Source organism: Maniola hyperantus, chromosome 10 (assembly GCF_902806685.2).
Source record: "Maniola hyperantus chromosome 10, iAphHyp1.2, whole genome shotgun sequence".
NCBI classification, from domain to species: domain Eukaryota; kingdom Metazoa; phylum Arthropoda; class Insecta; order Lepidoptera; family Nymphalidae; genus Maniola; species Maniola hyperantus.
In genome coordinates, this window is record NC_048545.1 from 1,350,877 (window position 1) to 1,371,419 (window position 20,543).

The 20,543-nt window shown below is 36.5% G+C and overlaps 3 protein-coding genes across 3 annotated transcripts in view; 2 read left to right on the forward strand and 1 right to left on the reverse strand.

The window, feature by feature from the left end:
• LOC117986193 (cadherin-87A-like) overlaps nt 1-20,543 on the reverse strand; it is a 290,214-nt gene that overhangs the window by 141,693 nt on the left and 127,978 nt on the right. The gene's annotated exons all lie outside the window — the stretch shown is intronic.
• LOC117986179 (synaptic vesicle glycoprotein 2C-like) overlaps nt 1-20,543 on the forward strand; it is a 203,569-nt gene that overhangs the window by 86,783 nt on the left and 96,243 nt on the right. The gene's annotated exons all lie outside the window — the stretch shown is intronic.
• Nucleotides 1,032-1,686, forward strand: LOC117985989 (protein atonal-like). Its single transcript, XM_034972790.2, has one exon. The coding sequence runs from the start codon at nt 1,032-1,034 to the stop codon at nt 1,503-1,505; it is 474 nt and encodes a 157-aa protein (XP_034828681.1). The 3' UTR covers nt 1,506-1,686.

Here is a 20,543-nt window from a genome sequence, read left to right on the forward strand (position 1 = left end):
CTTCCGATTGTCAAAACAATTCCGGGGGTTAATGAGTTTGACGTCGGTTTTGCCCTTTTGTGTTTTAAAAAGTTTTAGTTTGCAGGTCTGTGGCAAATTGATAACTGAACAAAAGCTAGTTCTAAGAAAGTGCGCTTATACGACGATTAAGGATTATGGTTTAGGAAGTACATACCGTACCTACTAATCCACCTAGTGTTTTATTTTTAAAGAAAACCAACAAAAATATATTGAGAGTTATATACAAGCAGAATTTATACAAAAATCTATTTAAATAGGTGCCTACAAGTTTCTTTTTGTATTGAAAGAAAACTGTAGCCGAGTTTAATTATACCTACAATTTTCTTCTCTCCTTTCAAAATCAAACTTGCATATTCATAGCTGTGCATAGGGAATTATTGGCATACCTGATACCTCTATTATTGTAATTTAATTACTATTTATTATGTAGGTATTTTCCTATTAGATTACTATTTATTTTTTTCAATTTCTCGTTCTTTACGATACAATTTGAGTACCTAATCAAGCTAGCGAAAAATCTACTTATTGAAACTAAACTCAAACTGAACAACATTTTATTTTGTTTTTGAAGTTGTAGTAATTTTCATCAACAATATTTTTTAAATGAAAAATATGACAATATGTGAACTTCGTAGTAGGCTATGCATGTTCGTAACCTCTATAGAAGTAAGTAATTAATACCAATACGTATTGTAACTTGCCCTCAATATTATCATTAATTCCATTGTTACATAACTATTACAAAAGCTCGAAATAGGTTGCGAAGTTAAAGTGTAACAGACAATACCGTAAAGGCGGCACACGCACTGCCCCAGGGAAGAAATAATTAATGATGATTGGCCTCAAATTACCCTCTCGAAGCCTCCGTCCATCCCTTACACACCTGGGTGAAAAGCTACGCCTGACCCTTTCCCACCACCCTGGAAAATATATAAGCGGAACAGGTAACCGGGAGCGCCAGAACCCCACGGGATATCGTAGCGTAAACACCTGTGTAGTGAAATTTAATAATGGCCGCCGAAACTTACGGACATCGTCTTATGTATACCGAGAAGGACATTTTCCCAACTGATGTGATGATGGAATACTCTACTGAAGAATGTTATTTAGCCTGGCCTAGGTCGCCTGACTCTGGCAGGTCAAGTTTGGAGCCTACGCCTTCGATGGATGGAAGCAATCAAGAATCAAATCACATTGCTTATAGAGGATTATCAAACGATCTAGTTCTAGAAGACAGTTCTGAGGACGTGGAATTAGAAGGCTCTGGGAAGAGGAGAGGTAGAGCAACCAGTCAAGCTGTATTAAGAAGAAGACGCTTAGCAGCAAACGCAAGGGAACGAAGAAGGATGCAGAATTTGAATAAAGCCTTCGATAGACTCCGTGGACACCTACCTTCACTTGGTGCTGACCGTCAATTGTCCAAATACGAGACCCTCCAAATGGCGCAAACTTACATAGCAGCTTTATATGAACTTTTACAATAACCTGGTATGTTTAGTGTTCTTTAATATAAAAGTAGGATATGTAAAATGTGACGATTATTATTTATGAATTATTGTCTAATAATAACTAGTGTTACTTACGAGATTCGATGTTGAAACTTAAAAGAGAATATTGCCAAATTTATATCTGTTAGTATTTAGTTACAGGGATATTTATTATCTATAGTAGGTATTAACTAATTAAGTACCATAATACTCGTTACCATTTAGGGTTTATTTTGTGCCTAAATCCTTTTTGTCCGTTTTTAATACGAAATTCGAATAACTTCAGTGAAAAGCTGTGTAGGTAGTATTTCGTAGAAAAGTTTACGCTTACTAATTATTCTTATTGTATAATTTGTAATCGATTTATGTTTAGGTTTTTAAAAGTATTAGTGAATGTAATCCGTCCTACCGATTTTTTTACTTAGTGATAATTTTTCTTGTGTTTCAATTTAGACTGAATAAATTGTGTTTTATATTCTTTTTTGCAAAATACTACCATTTATTCGTAATTTGAAAATTAGTATTGTGTAAAATAATAGATTTAAAACTAATTTTTTGAATCATCTTGCCGCTAAAGTATTATATTTTGTAACTTTTACATTCCATCAGAAATTATTAGTTTAATTATTATTTTTAGGCAGCAATTAGATAGTAGATAGATTGTTTATAGAATAATAATGATGTTTGTAAATAAAAAGTTTGTTTTGCTAAAGTAAAATTGTATTTTGTATTGTTTTTCCCCTTTTACCTTTCATGCCCTGTGTCTCTTTTGTTTTAATTATTAGAAGTTATTAAAATAAAATAACATTTATTTAATCTAAATATACCTATGTTTTAATTATTAGAAGTTATTAAAATAAAATAACATTTATTTAATCTAAATCTTCTATATATATAAAAGGGAAAGGTGACTGACTGACTGACTGATCTATCAACGCACAGCTCAAACTACTGGACGGATCGGGCTGAAATTTGGCATGCAGATAGCTATTATGTCGTAGGCATCCGCTAAGAAAGGATTTTTGAAAATTCAACTTCTAAGGGGGTGATATAGGGTTTTGAAATTTTGTAGTCCACGCGGACGAAGTCGCGAGCATAAGCTAGTATACCTATAAAATGAAAAGGTGACTGACTGACTCTGACTGATCTTAGATCAACGCACAGCTCAAACTACTGGACGGATCAGGCTGGAATTTGGCATGCAGATAGCTATGGCGTAGACATCCGCTAAGAAAGGATTTTTGAAAATTCGACCCCTAAAGGGGTAAAATAGGGGTTTGAAATTTGTGTAGTCCACGCAGACTACTTAATTCGCGGGGATAAGCTAGTATATAATAATAGCAATCATAGCAGTTCTTTAATTACTTAGATATAGCTATAGCCCGCGACAGTTTGAGATGGCCATCGGGGAGGGAACGCCCCGCCTCGTAGGTACCCCGATTGCCATCTCAACCTGTCGCGGGCTAAACCTATTCGTAATCAAGTACTAAGTACTTAGTACTTCGTTATCAGACCACCTATACCTACCACTATAACCTATTAAAATATATTATGTGCCGTAACTATTGTCAATAATTTAAAAAAAAATATTTTTTACTTTCATTTGATTTTGTCCTTCGGTTGCTGTGCTGCAGCTTTCGATATCGCTGTTAGACAGTGAGCGCATTCTTACCTGATTTTTAGGGTTCCTTATCCGAAGGGTGCCGGAGTCTTAGTAATAGGGTCCCGCCCTATTACTAAGACTCCGCTGACCGCGTCGCCCGTCCGTCCATCCGTCTGTCTGTCAGCGAGCTGTATCTCGTGAATCGTAATAGATAGAGAGTTCAAATTTTCACAGAATGTGTATATCTGTTGCCGCTATAACAGCAAATAATAAAAATTTCAAAATGAGCGCCATGAAAAAAAAGTGTTATTTCTTGTACGAATTAGCCAGCTGAAGTGGCATAGTGGGTAAGTAGGCCACGTCTGCCGCAGAACCGATGGCCGCTGGGGCAGACGTATTCTGGAGTGGAGACCGCGTATCGGCAAGCGCAGTGTGGGACGACCTCCAACCCGCTGGACTGACTAGGAAGTGGGTGGATGAAGAAGGCAGAGGATCGTGTGTGGTGGCGCGCTCTTGGGAAGGCATATGTCCAGCAGTGGACGCAAACAGGCTGATTGATTGATTTCTTGTACGATGGTACCGGGTACGGAACCCTTCCGTGCGCGTCCGACTAGCACTTGGCCGATTTTTACCATAATTTTACCTACAGCAAACTAAAATAAGGCCGCATCACATATCACGAGGAGTGACAGGACAATCCGTCAGAGGTATGCTAATTTTGCACATGTCTGCACCCTCCTTTTACTTACCCCCCCTTAAAAAACAATCAAATCAATATTAATAATGTGTACCAACTTTTCATGCATAATATCCCTAGCTCAATATAGAAGATAAAAGAATTAATTTGACAGAAAAATAAGGGCGTTTTTTTTTGTTGAAAATAATAGGACCTCGTATAAAAAACAGTAAAAAATTGCAAAGTAAAAAAATACGGAACAACCTAAAGTAAAATGTCGCAAAATATTAAAATCAACAACACCAATAAATTACTTAGGAAAGATTAAAAGATTGCTGTTAGAAAGAATAAATGCAAAAAATATAGGTAGGTATGTATATTGTATATATGTATTATATTTTTAACTATTAATTTGCACATACCGAATAGCTACAAAACTGTTTTGTTAATTTTTTTCTGCTGTTTTGTTTTGTTTTGTTAAAAAATCTCTCCTAATAACGGAATTTACGATTCCTTTATGAGGTACCTATACCGCTACGATTTTAATTATACCCTTAAAAATTGGTCTATATCACTCATAACTCAATCCATTTTTATCAACAAAAAAAAACTTCCCATTTCGTAAAAATTGTACTTATCAAAAAAATCTTTAAAAATATTAAAAACATTTAAGACGTCATATCATTATCAATATTAAAACACAGTCATTAACACCTTTTCCTCCTTACTATATAATTAAAGTGCAATGCGCGGGTATAATCATTGGTTCCGTACATCTGACACGTCTTAATACGCGGGATCTGTCACTTTTGACAGCTGTCAGATTCGTGACGAGTCATACGCGATCCGTTTGTGAGTGTGATAACTTGTTATTAGGGTGTTATTATTGTCTTTTGCATTGTAAATTGTGGATTTTTTGCATGACGTGTGAATTTTATTAGTGTGAATTTTACTTGTCTTGTTAGCATCGCGATGTTATAATGGAAAGCAGTTGTTACATTCTGTTGCAAAGTATAAAAAACTAACCGTCATGAATAAACGGCGAAATAACATATTTAAAAACTTTTTATCTTACTCTACTTTTAAAGACTTTTTTATAATTTTTAATTATTTTATTTATTATTGTTTCATGACTTATATATAAACTGACTGACTGACTGCCTCACCGACTGATTGACTGACTGACTGATCTATCAACGCACAGTTTAAACTACTGGACGGAGCGGGCTGAAATTTGGCATGTAGATAACTATTATGACGTAGGCATTCGCTAAAAAAGGATTTTTGAAAATTCAACCCCTAAAGGGGTCAAATAGGGGTTTGAAATTTGTGTAGTCCACGCGGACGAAGTCGCGAGCTAGAAATTAATAATCCTTCCTAACTGCAGAACTAGACCTGCAGAAAAATTAATCTCTTTCCGAAATACGTCTCACTGGTGAAAGTAAAAAAAAAGCAAACAAAAGCCGCGGTTCCCAGGGAACGGAACTCAAAAAAAGAAAACTCGTTGCTATTCAATGCGCATGCGTACTATTAAGTACGAGTACCAATGTGAGTACCGGATTGGTGGACCAACGACCAATGGGCGGGGAGACATAACGCACGCGCACATAGGCAATTGCCTATGATAATACTGGGCAATAGGTATACATATACAGATTAGCTGATGCCCTGATAGCTGACTTCGTCCGCGTGGAAGTAGGTTTTTAAAAATCCCGTGGGAACTCTTTGATTTTCCGGGATAAAAAATAGCCTATGTCACTCTCGGGGGGCACGCGGGGCGTCCCGTCGCCTCATACCAAGATTGCTATCTCAACCTGTCGCGGACTAGTAGATAAGTACAATAAACTCATTTGTATATTTACAGACCCGTGGATGCTCTTCAACCCTTGAGGGACTTTTTAAAAATCTTTTTGGACGTGTAGGCCTAGTTGTGACAACAATTAATATAAATTGACGTTGGTACAAAAGTTGTTATACTTACCTAAATATAATAATTAACTAGCTGCCCTGGCGAACTTCGTACCGCCTAACACTCGATTAAATTTTTTTTAATTTTTCTCTCCGTAAGAACCATCCTCGTACTTCAAGGAATATTATAAAAAAAGAATTAGCGAAATCGGTTCAGCTGTTCTCGAGATTTGCGATGCAACACATTTAAGTAGCGATTCATTTTTATACATATATAGAAAGAAGATAGAGATAAACTTACTTACTAAATTATATTGCTATCATTCCTACCTATACCCTATTATTTTTCGTTAATTAATAAGGAAATGTAAAGCAAATTAAAAGCGGCAGTTTAAAACAATTGTATTAAGGAAATAATTCTTCAAATTAATTGAGAGGTTTCAATCTTAATGCAATTTGAACTTTTTGCTAAGGACTTTTTAGGGTTCCTCGTTTACCAAGTAAAAAATAAAAAAGCGGTGAAACATCTCAAGAATTTTTAAAATTTATTTATTTATTTATTTATTTTTATTATTCATGTACCAAAATTGTAGTTACAAAGTAATAATAAATTAAGTTACATTGGAAATGCTTATCTCTAAACAGAGATTTCTTCCAGCTTCCCATTCAGGGTTGTGAGTAAGGCGCATCAAGAAGTGGAATAGGTCTACGGTACTGGAATCTAATAAACTACATAAATATGAAATATTATAAGTAGTATGAGTATATTATAAAAAAATCTTATGAAACGTTTAATACAAAGTTACGGAACCCTTGTATAAATATTTGTACTCATCCGGAAGATGTTTTTACGGATTTTTCTTTAAAAAAATCTAGTTTTTTGGCGAAAAAACGAATGTTTTGTTTCAATTGATGAGTTTGGCCACGCCTACGGAATATTAATTGTAATAATGTTGTTATAACTCATTCCGACTACCGAATGGGTGTTGTTTTGAGGTCATCATTTACTTTTTTAATTGATTCACTTTTTATGATTTACCACTAATGTTGTATTTTTGGCAGATCGATAAAAAGTTTGATCTTAGGTAGGTAGGTTAATTGCCCTTTTGCAGTTTGCTCGTCTTTGTATAGCTATATGATTTAATTTTTAACCGACTTCAAAAAAAGGAGGAGGTTCTCAATTCGTCGGAATCTTTTTTTTTTTTTTTTTTTTTTTATGTATGTTCCCCGATTACTCGAAAACACCTGGACCGATTTTGAAAATTCTTTTTTGTTTGAAAGGGTATACTTCAAAGTTGGTCCCATTTCAATTTGGTGAAGATCTGATGAGCATCTTCGAAGATAGATACTGGAACTCCTCAACGGATAAGAGTAAATTGCTCGCGATCAGTGTAATAGCTTAGTAAACAATAGATTTTTAACCAGTCATAGCATAATTCCATGGGGCCACTAAAAATTGTGAAATAAAAATTTTTTACAAAAAAAATAAAAACCGACTTCTTTACACAAACACTAAAAATTGAAAAATAATTTAATTTATTACCGAATATATTATGTATACAAGAGTTAATATAGTTCCTTAATAATATTTTTTGGGGTCGGTGCCAATGAGGTGCCATTGTGGAGTCCCATAAAAATATGAAGTCTAGACGATTCGCGCAGCTAAAGCTAATTGGCACCGGCACCAAAAAGTATTATTATGGAACTATATTAACTCTTGTATACATAATATATTCGGTAATAAATTAAATTATTTTTCAATTTTTAGTGTTTGTGTAAAGAAGTCGGTTTTTATTTTTTTTGTAAAAAATTTTTTAAGTTACTTACTCGTCAGATGAATTACCTACTACTAATATTATAAAAACTAGCTGACCCGCCTCCGGCTTCGCTCGGGTGGAATTTAGAAAATCGACGTGGGGGTTGAATTTCCGAAAAATCCTTAAACACGTTTTTCTTCATTTGAGACCAATAACCCAAATACCAATTTTCATGCAAATAGCTTGAAAAATTACGGACTTTCATACAAACTTTCACCCCCTATTTAACCCACTTAGGGGTGGAATTTCGAAAAACCCTTTCTTAGTGGATATAGGTACCTAGTTTTTACAAAGAATGCATCCTCAAAATTGTATGTCTCTAGGACCAGCGGTTTAGGCTGTGCGCTGATATAAGGTCAGTCAGTCAGTCAGGACTTTGAATTTTATATAGATATACCTAAAGAAGATGTTGGCACCATAGAGATAGAATTCATCCAAGGTTGGCACATAATATTATATGATAATTATGTGCCAAACGGCTGTCACGGGATTTTAAAAAGCCTACATCCACACAAACGAAGTCTTGTACACCGCTTAGTAAATAAATAAATACATTTCATTTAAATATTTCTAAACGCTGTAGTTAATTTACAATACTACTTAATCCAAAAAAAAAGGTGGGTAAAAAGGTACTTGGGTACCTCTACACCGATTTTCGCATCACAGTGCAAAAATAACTCCCGAACAAATTGGTTCTAAATTCAACTTTTACTTGCTTTAGTTTAGCCGACAGGGTAATTGCGACACATCCTGTCCGTCCGTCTGTACGCTCGTAACTCGTGAACCCGATTTAAGATTAACTTCGATTTTGATTGACCTTCGGCGCAGTAATTGTTCAATCGGCCCCTCTTGCGAATTATTTCGACTCACTAATTTGCCGCTAAGTAAAAATTCTCGCCTGTACGTTCCAACTTTTTGGATCATGATGGCTCAGTGGTTAGGCTGTATGTTATCTAAGTATATAAAAGGAAAATGTGACTGACTGACTGACTGAATGATCTATCAACGCACAGCTCAAACTACTGGACGGATTGGCTGAAATTTGGCATGCAGATAGCTATCCAGTATAGTCCACGCGGACGAAGTCGCGAGCATAAGCTACTTTAGAATATAAAATTCCAAACCTCTGCCAGGAATTGAACCCGGGACCTTCCACTAATAAGACCACAGTGCTTACCACTGCGCCATTGAGGTCGTTAAAAACTATCTATACATACCTTAATACTACTAACTACACATATTATAAATTCCAAAGTGTGTTTGTTTGTTGGTTTGTCCTTCAATCATGTTGCAACGGAGCAACGTATCGACGTGATTTTTAGCATACATAGTTGGAAACCTGGAGAGCTACTTTTAAACCCGGAAAATCAAAGCGCTCCCACGGGATTTTCAGAAACCTAAATCCACGCGGCTGAAGTCGCGGACATTAGCTAGTAAAACGACCTAACGACTCAGCTGGGCCTAGCTGCCTAGATCACCTGTCAACAGTGTCCGTACAAATTGCCAGCCGCTATCAAACGACTTATCTATGAAAACATATCGTACGGTAATTTATAGCATTTAAAACCACCAAAATTATCTCCACACAAATCTTCTACAGGAGCCGAAATCGAGGATATTTAAAAACTATATTAGTCACAGATAGGATAAAGTCATAATTAGAGAAGAAAAAGGTGCCACTTAGCTACTTCTTTGTTCTATGACAAGTTAACGCTGCTTTGTTGTTGTCAGAGATGAGTGACGAATGAGAATGCATTTTAAATGGTAACTCGCGGTCGCTACCGTGGTAATGGTATCGATAGTTTAATAGACCTTCACCCCAACAAAGTGGTTTGAACACTGCATCATACAAGAACAATAATTAAAAGGGACTTGATAGAGCAAGCATGGAAGGGACGAATGTGAAGACAAAATGTATGACGTTCTATGGAACGTAACAGGCGTGCAGCAGGCGCTTATTGTAAGTATTTCATTCCAAGAGTGCTACTTATAAATTTTGTCTTCAAAACAGATTAAAACTAGAATCTCTCACTTAAAGGTCATAGAATATTGAAACATTGTATCAGAAGTGTTGTCGCTATTAAACTTTGACCCAATATCTACTCTATTTTTAGCTAAATCTCTTTAACCGAAACGAAACAAGCAATAAAACATGTAAAAAGGCTCGCGAATGAAAAGGACAGAGCAATACAAATAACAGAGACAAAACAGCGCACTTCTTCCGGATGCGCCGGCGCAGGTGACACGAAATTTATTCCGAATTTGAAAACCGAGGTATATTTTATACGAAATGATTCAAACGGCTTTTTAAATATCGACATCCTTTATTCAGCGGCTACGGTTGACAGTTTTATATTTGTCGTTTGATAAAGTCGCGGAAAAAACGCGTGATTTATACGAAAATAATGCAGTGACGACACGAACAGATATTGGGCATAGAGTGGGTAGCGCAGATGTGACAAATCAAAGCAAATTTAGGTAGTCGGTAACTTTCGTTTTGATCGTAGGATCAAAACGAAAGGCAAAACGAAACGGTAGGCATGTAGATGCCTTTGAGCTGGGAAATGCGTAGCTATCGAGATATGTTTATACAGGGTGTAACCAGAACGCTAGCAAAAACTTAGCGTTATTGCTATACTACCTAAACACAATCCAATACCAATAACCATTTGCCTCATTTTGTAGTTTTATAGTATATTTTTCAAACCCGCAATGTACAGCGTACAAAACTTGGGTCAATGCCCCGCCTACGATGCGGAATTGACTCCGAGTGGCCTAGTGACGCAACCTTCTTTGACCTCTAGCCTCAGTCAGATGATTTATTTGTAATATATCGCAAACTTTTACAAAATTATAGGGTTTTTTTAATATTGTTTTCGCTTTTTTTGTGGTATCACATCAGTAATCATCAGCACTATCACCTGTCTTCGTTTTTGCCAGCGTTCTGGTTACACCCTGTATAGGTATGATAATGTAGGTTTTATGCATGGTTAGAAAAATATACTCCCTGTTTAATAAGCTACAGCACTAATCGAGTGATTGACAAATTACAGTGTCCGTTAAATAATTCCATACCAAGTACCAAATTTTTATGGAATCAATTAAATCCACACCTACTTAATATTATTAATGCGAAAGTGTGTCTGTCTGGCTGCTAGCTTTTCACGACCCATGTGGTTTTCGTATTTTGACAAAATTTGACATAGGCTAGGTTATGTGACGGAAAATCTAAGAGTTTCCACGGGATTTTAAACACCCTAAATTCACGCGGATGAAGTCGCGGAAATCATCTAGTTGTTTATAAAATTGTTCTTAAAATGCTTTACATATTAATCCAAAGTGCATTTGTGTATGTAGTTTTATGCCTAATGTCGCATCTGTCTCAACTGGTAACCCATAATCTTGATATCAGTGAGTTGCTGAGACAAGACATAAATCTGACGGTACTCGATCATTATCGCGTTCACACGGGATTTTTTTTATTTTTGTCGTTTACTTTCGCACTTTTGTTTTCTCTGATTATTCATACCTATAAATATTAACATAATATTCATAAATGTTTGCTTAGGTATAAAAAATATTTTTTTAGGTAGGTAGGTAGCTCGTTTAGTTCGAGGATATTTTAATTACGACCTATGTAAAGCATAATAATATGTCCTTTCAAGTAGGTTTTGTACTTACTTGATTCAGGATATTTATAACAAAATGTCACAATTTAAATATTTTTTTCCAATTTCAAAAAAGATTTTTGTAGAATTTTGCAATGTTTTGAGAATATTTTCTATTTCGGCATTTCGCGATTTTAGAATTTTGCAATTTTTTGACAACTTTTCGACCAAAGCCAGGGGCACCTGTTAGTGTGTTAAACACAATCGATAGCCGCTCTCCTATCAACGATCAACACAAAAGACGAGCCTGCTCCAAAATGTCATCCCCATATCTGTTAAATACAGATAAAATATCATAAATACGTAATTTATTGCGTTTTAATACTCAAAAAATATAAAAACCAGCCAAATGCGAGTCAGGCTCGCGCAACGAGGGCTCCGTACTGCAGTCGTGTTTTTTCGACATTTTGCACGATAATTCAAAAACTATGATGCATAAAAATAAATAAAAATCTGTTTTAGAATGTACAGGTGAAGACCTTTCATATGATACCCCACTTGATATAGTCACTCACTTCGAAAGTTGAAAATACTAATTATTAGTTCATGACCACAATTTTTTTTTGTGTGATGTAACCACAAATTCACGGTTTTCAGGTTTTTCCCCGAATGTCAGCTATAAGACCTACCTACCTGACAAACTTCATAATTCTAGGTCAACGGGAAGTACCCTGTAGGCAGTGGCGTGCAGGTCATAGAGGCATAAATGCACTGCTTACCCCAGTTGTAATAGCTCAATGCATATTTTTCATTATGACCTGCCAGTAAACAGGTTCCTACCTAACTAATGCCTACTCTGGCTTCAAACACTGTGCACGCCACTGCCTGTAGGTTTCTTGACAAATCGACAGACAGACAGACAACAAAGTGATCCTATAAGGGTTCCGTTTTTCCTTTTGAGGTACGGAACCCTAAAAATAATAAAATATAAAAACGGCGAAAATCCGGGAGTCAATATAAAAGGGTACGTGAACGGGGTAAGCATTATTTCATATTTAAGTATCCACCATTTGTCAGCCATAACGAAATTGATATTGACGATATAATTATGCTAATAAGCTGTATTATATAAGCAAGAACTTATACATTTCATTAGTTAAATAGTTTTTTTTTGGTTGGAGCCAAAAATTTCAGAAATTTTGTTAAGGACGTCGCGTAGACACTGATTAATAAAATGTTTATTAAAATATGTTATCGTTGCATTGCCGGGGAAATTTCTTTTTGATAGAGTTGATTCTATACAGAGTAAAATATACCTAAGACTTGAACGATGCCTTTACTTTGCTGGATCCCAACGTCGATAACTGGCGTGACGATATTATATTATTTAGTCTATAGAACTTAGTTTTACCACAGTCTAACGAAATTTACTCAACTCAACACAAAAGATTTATTAATCAATACAGAAAAAACCGGCCAAGTGCGAGTCGCGCACTTCGGCACCGAGAGTTCCGTATCTTTACGGGAGTCTTCAGTCTGTATTACCATGACGTAATATCAATAAAAAAAGAATTGAAGCTGAGAGGTTGCAAGATTTCATTTTGATTCCTTTGCAAATTTGTCTGGCTATGTGGGAACTTTGGTCGGAAGCCCAATTTGTCGGCTTACGCCCATCTATCTGACGACTTCCGCTTTAATGTAAACCTGCTCAGATCCCTCCTGATCCACCCGTGAGGATGCGTCCGGTTTGGGGCGACCACAAGTCAAAGTTTGAAATCAGTACGATAATATTTTTACCTTAAAAGGAAAAACGGTACCCTTATAGGATCACTTTGTTGTCTGTCTGTCTGTCTGTCAAGAAACCTACAGGGTACTTCGCGTTGACCTATATAGCTGACATAGATAGCTGAAATTCGGGGAAAAATCTGAAAACCGTGACTTTGTGGTTACATCACACAAAAAAAAATGTGGCCATCAGTACCTACCGTTATCAGTACCCTTATTATGAATGTGAAAGTGTGTTTGTTGGTTTGTCTTTCAATCACGTCGCAACGGAGCAACGGATCGATGTGATTTTTTGCATGGGTATAGTTTAAGACCTGGAGAGTGATATAGGCTACTTTTTAGGGTTCCGTACCTCAAAAGGAAAAACGGAACCCTTATAGGATCACTTTGTTGTCTGTCTGTTTGTCTGTTTGTCTGTCTGTCTGTCCGTCTGTCTGTCAAGAAACCTACAGGGTACTTCCCGTTGACCTAGAAACATGAAATTTGGCAGGTAGGTAGATCTTATAGCTGACATTTGGGGAAAAATCTGAAAACCGTGAATTTAGGGTTAGATCACACAAGAAAAATTAAATTGTGGTCATGAACTATAATTAATAATTAGTATTTTCAACTTTCGAAGTGAAATAACTATATCTAGTGGGGTATCATATGAAAGGTCTTTACCTGTACATTCTAAAACAGATTTTTATTTATTTTTATGCATCATAGTTTTTTAATTATCGTGCAAAATGTCGAAAAAATACGACTGTAGCACGGAACCCTCATTGCGCGAGCCTGACTCGCACTTGGCCGGTTTTTATTGCGGAAAATCAAAGAGTTCCCACGGGATTATTAAAACCTAAATCCACGCGGACGAAGTCGCGGTCATCAGCTAGTAGGTAATATTCATGAATTGATCAACCCCTCGCCAGTTCACAACAGAGAATGAATAGGTATTTTCTCAGGGTCAGAAAGGTTTGAGCCATAGTCTACCACACTGGTCAAGGGCGGATCGGCAGACTTCACACATCTTTTTTTTTTCTTTTTTTTTTTCATTTATTTGGATCACTAACAGCTAATCATATACATCAAATACAAATTTAACAATACAAAAGTTCTAAGATAATATGACGAGCTAATTAAAAGTAATCACCGCATGCGAATGTGTCAGGTAATTTTACTACTAAAAAAAATTTACTTAATTAAAAAATAATAATAATATAAATAAATAAACTCTAAACTAATAAACAAATGTAGGTAAGCAGCTTTGAGAACATTATGGCGAACTCAGGCATGCAGATTTCCTCACGATATTTTGGTTCACGGTTGAACCAAGTGATATTTAAAATATTGTTATGTGCTTATCATACTTAATATTTATCACTACCCATATTACAAAAGCGAAAGTGTGTTTATTTGTTTGTTTATTGGTTTGTCCTTCAATCACGTCGCAACGGACCAACGGATCAACGTGATTTTGTGCATGGGTAATGGGTATAGTTTAATATAGAGTGACATAGGCTACTTTTTATCACGGAAAGTAATAGAGTTCCCACGGGATTTTTTTAAAACCTAAATCCACGCGGATCCACAAGGGATCCGGTGGATCCGGTCCAACGGATCCGGTTGTTCCGTTACGACGTGATTGAAGGACAAACCAACAAACCTTTAAACCAACAAACAAATAGGCTTTAGCATTTATCATGTGGGTACTGATTATAAACCAGGCAGAATGGTATCCCTCTTCTGATTTGCAATGAGTTATAGTGGCTTTTGTTGCGCGATTCCAGAGTATCATGTCCTATAGGATATTATGCAGGATGAGGGATACGGATGGAATATTTAAATGAAAAATTAAAGCCTTATTATATACTTTTACTCCGATATAAAAGTGATATGCAAGAATGAAAGATACGAAAGACAAAAGAAAGAAAAGGTGTAGTTTCCTAAATACTAACTAGAAAAAACATTTTTGAGACAGTAAAATGTTTAAAAATGTTTGTGACAGTAAAAAAACTGTCACAAACATTTTTGAGATTCAATAGTAAAAAAACTGTCACACTAACCATTAGTATTACCCAGATGTTAAAATTCAATGTTCTAGAGCCTAGGCGGTGATAACCTGGTAATTAAGGTATAGGCATCCTATTTAGGAGGGGTTGGGGGTTCGATCCCGGGCTCGCAATTCCAAATTAATTAAGATCACTTGGCTCGCTTACTTTAACGATGAAGGAAAACACAGTGACCGTGAATAAACCTGAGAATCTAAATATATAAAAGGAAAAGGTGACTGACTGATCTATCAACCCACAACTGAAACTACTGGACGGATCGGGCTGAAATTTGGCATGCAGATAGCTATTATGACGTAGACATCCGCTAAGAAAGGATTTTTGAAAATTCAATCCCTAAAGGAGTAAAATATGGGGTTGAAATTTATGTAAGTCGCAAGGTACCCTAGCTATTCACAAAGGCGTGCGAAGTCTGCCAATCTGCACTTGGCCAGCGTAGTAGACTTTGGCCAACACCTTATGGCCAGTAGTGGGCCGGCGATGCAAATATTTTCGTGTTAAAGGGTTAAACAGGTACTCACATCAATTCAGATCATTAGCTAATCGGACTGAAATCACTCGATAATATCTATTTAGCGCAAATTACTGAGCTCAAAGGGAACACGAAATCAATCAAATTAGCTACCAACCGCATTACAAAGGATGCCGACTTTATTCGGCCCTCTAATGTTTTATAACCCCGTCGATTTGAAAATACACTTGGTTCTTGTATTTTACGGGAATGTACAGGGTTATGTAATTTTGGAGGATAGCGATGTCGCTGTAAGATTTATTTGAGTTGCATAGAGTAATGTGGCGTTTCAGGTAAACTTGAACTAAATAAAAGATACAAACAGCGGTGATAGCCTAGTAGTTAGGACGTCGGTCTCCTATTCGGGGGATCGTAGGTTCGGTGGAAAAAGATTACCTTGTGTAATCTTTTTGTAATATTTCACCACAATCTTAATAGTTTAATTTTGAATTTTACTCTAAATACAAGTTATATGTGCATAACAGTGCAGACTTTTACAGCGGTACTTAGACTCGCTTAATCGTTACTTAAGGTTAGTTAGTAAGCTTAGTTAGAGCTATATAATATCTCTCATATAAATCTGTCTCGCTTTTACTCAATCTTAAGTAACGATTAGCGAGTCTGAGTACGGCTGTATCACTTTTATGTGGCGGTTACAGGGCAATTGACGTTCGTTCATTCCAACAAAAGCTACGTCGGCAAAACTGCGGACGCCACCGTCCGCTACAATAATAATGATGATTATACAGGGTGTAACCAGAACGCTGGCAAAAACGAAGGCAGGTGATAGTACTGATGATGACTGATATGATACAACAAAAAACGTGAAAAAAATAATAAAATCCTATAATTTTGTAAAAGTTTATGATTTATTGCATATAAAACACCTGATTGACGCTAGAGTTCAACGAACGTTGCGTAAGTAGGCCACTCAGAGTCAATGACGTGTCGTAGGCGGGGCATTGATTCTGACTTTTGCGCGCTGTACATTGCGGATATGAAAGATACTAAGGGCCGGTTGTTTCAACAAATTTTGACGGACACGTAACCTTTAAATATGGCGCTAACGAACGTAAATAAAGAAAAAGCGTTGATTCAGCATCTATTAGCGCTAACGTTCGTTAAAAAGTTACGTTTACGTTAACCGGTGCTGGCGCCATTGGTGATCGTCAAATCAGTTCGTAACATCATACTTCTTACAAACGGAATATTTTATTTACAAATTATAATGGAATCAATTTAATTCAAAGCTTTTAATGGTAGTTTTTTTGAGGATGAAAGAGAATTTGTAAGAAAGAAAAAGTGTTTAAAATGCGAAGTAGCAATATTAATAACTATGTATATAATTTAATATACTTAAAATGAAATAAAAAAAGGATACGGAGAAGTAAGTTAATTTTTAGGGTTAGTTTCGCAACCAAAATAACAATGACTAACAGTTTTTTGTACAATGAAGCAACGCACTTAAATTAACAGATGTTAAATTTCGTCTACGTCTGTTAAATTTTAACGAACGTATCTTACGAAGACCAATGGTTTGAAACAACCGGCCCTAAATCACTAAAACTACAAAATGAGGCAAATGTTCATTGGCATTGGATTGTGTTTAGGTAGTAGGTATAACAATATCGTTAAGTTTTTGCTAGCTTTCTGGTTACACTCTGTATTTAAGAATTGTCAAATAAAACCGTTACACTCTCCGCTGAAGAATACGATCGTTTCATTGTTCCTACCTGAAATTAGAAGATCGGCAAATCAGCTCTTCGGCGTTAGTTCTAATAATTAAAGGCGAGCTAACGCTTGAACAAAAAAAACTTGGGATTTCTTCACAACAGTAAAGCTCTGCTGCAAGCTGCTCTGTGTGTACTAAGTAGTCCATCGACACGCGTCGGCATGGAGTTGGCTCGCGGCGCCGCCGATATCACGCCAATTCATAAAATAATACAATTACCGCGCACGTATCGCCACATGTCAGAATCTGTAGCAAAGTAACTCAGACTAAGAATCAAGGAGATTTGTCAGACGCGTATACCCGAAAGGGACAAAACAACAAAAGAAATCATACTTACCTGTGAAAGGTTATGTTTCATAATTTGCGTTCGCTACAACTTTTACAGCTGATCACACAGCAATGCACAATAAATGGCTTCTACACACCTTCAATACTAAATTTTAAACAGAAAACTAAATAAAAACTCGTACTTAATATTCGCAATAAATTACTATCTCAGAGGTTTGTTAGGCACAGATAACAATTGAGCCCAACAAAAAAAGCTGAACTATGACAAAGACAAAAAACTGTATTTTTGTCTTTATCACTCTTCAGAGCTTTTCTATACACCTAGCTTGCTCTAACAAGGTATTATTATTTTAATGCCAAGTCTCCTCAATTCTTAGTCTGAGAACTAATAGGATGTGACTGACTCACATATTTTGCATGACCTTGAGACTTTACATGTAGGTTTTCTCTAGACGGAGACGGGGGCATCATCTATTTGGTAGGTACAGAGATATCTTAGGCTGAGATCCATAGAGCGCACTCTGACATAGCTTAGAGTTTAGACCACCTTAGACTTAAGACAGAGTTAAAACGAGACAGAGCTAAGAGCTAACCAGCTGAAAATCAGCGCTGTATGTTCTTGTGCAACAAGGCATACAGCATAATGCTGAGCTGGGACCCTTTTTTTGGGTTGTGCCACACAATATGACAGTTTGTTCCGGCACTTCTTTTGCTTGTTCTCAGGTGGAAGAAGCGCCGGAATAACCAGCTCTTAGCTTTAAGTTGTAATATGTGGCACAATTGCATAAATAAACGTCTTTCTTTCTTTCTTTCTTTCTTTCTTTCTTTCTTCTTTCTAACTAATAAATAACTCTCACATAAATCTGTCTCGTTTTAACTCAACCTTAAGTCTGAGCAAAGACAAAGTGCGCTCTATAGATCTCAGCCTTACATCCTGGAAACGGGCATAGACTACTACGCTATATCTTATCCTTCTTACTACGCTACTTTTAAGCTTATATCAGGCGCTTTTTTATAATAATTAAAGAGTTCCCATGGGATTAAACTCACGCTGACGACCACTGGATTCACCTAGTCCATACTTAATATTATAAATGCGAAAGTGTGTCTGTCTGTCTGTCTGCTAGCTTTTCACAGCCCAACGGTTTAACTGATTTTGATGAAATTTGGTACAGAGGTAGCTTATAGCTTACATCCCGGGGAAGGACATACTTTTTATCCCAGAAAATCAAAAAGTTCCCACGGGATTTTTAAAAACCTAAATCCACGCGGACGAAGTCGTGGGCATCCTCTAGTAAAATATAAAAACAACTAACTTTGTAACAAAGTATAACAGAACTATAAAATCTAGGTGATTTGGAACCTAGAAATTACAATAAAAATATTGAATCACTGTATCTACATTAACCCATAATATTCAGTACCTACAATAATATAATTTTCAAAAAAAACTCTACCGGTTTCTTTGCATTCAAGTCACGCATCATCATAAAAATTATCATTTTCATTCTCGTTTTGGGCGAAATTTTTCAAAAACCGTGTTTTCTGTATCCTCGAAATGATTTAATACACAATGTAGGTAGGTACATCCTGTGTTCAAACAATGACTAATTGGGCTACAAGCAATGGTTACATGCTCTAAACGATTGCCAACAAAAGAGGCCGTTGGAGGCTGTACCTACTGCCAGAAACTGGAACTTATCTCTACATAGTATAAAATAAAGTCGCTTCCCGCTGTCTGTATGTATGTATGAGCGCGTAGATCTTTTAAACTACGCAACGGATTTTAATGTGGTTTTCACCAACAGATAGAGTGATTTAAGAGGAAGATTTATAGCTATAGTTACATTCTCAAAAAATTAGAAATCCCTAGAGAAATTGAAATAATGTGAATTAGGTCGGAAAAAAATCCTCTCATTTGAGTTTCCGAGGCAATTATACCTCAATGACACCACATTTGTATCGACATTGCACCCATGCGAAGCTGGGGCGGGTCGCTAGTTAAATTATAACATGAAAACCGGCCAAGTGCGAGTCAGGCTCGCGCAACGAGGGTTCCGTATTGCAGTCGTATTTTTTCGACATTTTCCACAATAATTCAAAAACTATGATGTAGAGCGGACCGAGACCAATAATTAATCTATGCATGATGCATAAAAATAAATAAAAATTTGATTTAGAATGTACTAAGAAAATACTAATTTTTAGTTCACGACCACAATTTAATTTTTTTTTGTGATGTAACCACAAATTCACGGTTTTCAAATTTTACCCGAATGTCTGCTATAAGATCTACCTACCTGCCAAATTTCACGATTTCTTGATGTTTCTTGACAGACCGACAGACAGACAGACAGACAACAAAGTGATCCTATAAGGGTTCCGTTTTTCCTTTTGAGGTACGGCACCCTAAAAATCACGTCGATCTGTTGGTCCGTTGCGACGTGATGAAGGACAAACCAACTACTTAATCTACAAACAAACACACTTTCGCATTTATAATATGAGTATAGCCTAGTAAATGCAAAGAACCTAGATACAGATTGCATCTATATCTTGGATAAGGGGTAGCATAGGTACGAGATAGATTAGCACAAAGCGTAATCTGCCATCTCCCAGGTGTGAGCGACAAGCGGCGAGCGGAGCGGAACTGGCACCTGCGCACGCGCCACTCGCCTAACTAGGGATGCGCTCACTCAAAGGGCGGGGCATCACACTATCGATACTTTTTTTATAAAGTTCTTTCGATGTAAATAAGTCACTCTTCAAATCTTTAACTATATCCATGCAAAAACTCACGTGTATCCGTTGCTTCGTTGCGGCGTGATTGAAGGACAAACCAACACAGAACAGTAATAACCAACAAACAAACACACTTTCTCATTTATAATATGAGTAGAGCCTAGTAAACGCAAACATGCTAAAAGCAAAGAACCTAGACGCAGATTGCATCTATAGCTTGGATAAGGGGAAGTATAGGTACGAGGTAGATTAGCACAAAGCGTAATCTGCTATCTCCCATGTGTGAGCGACAAGCGGCGAGCGATGCGGAACTG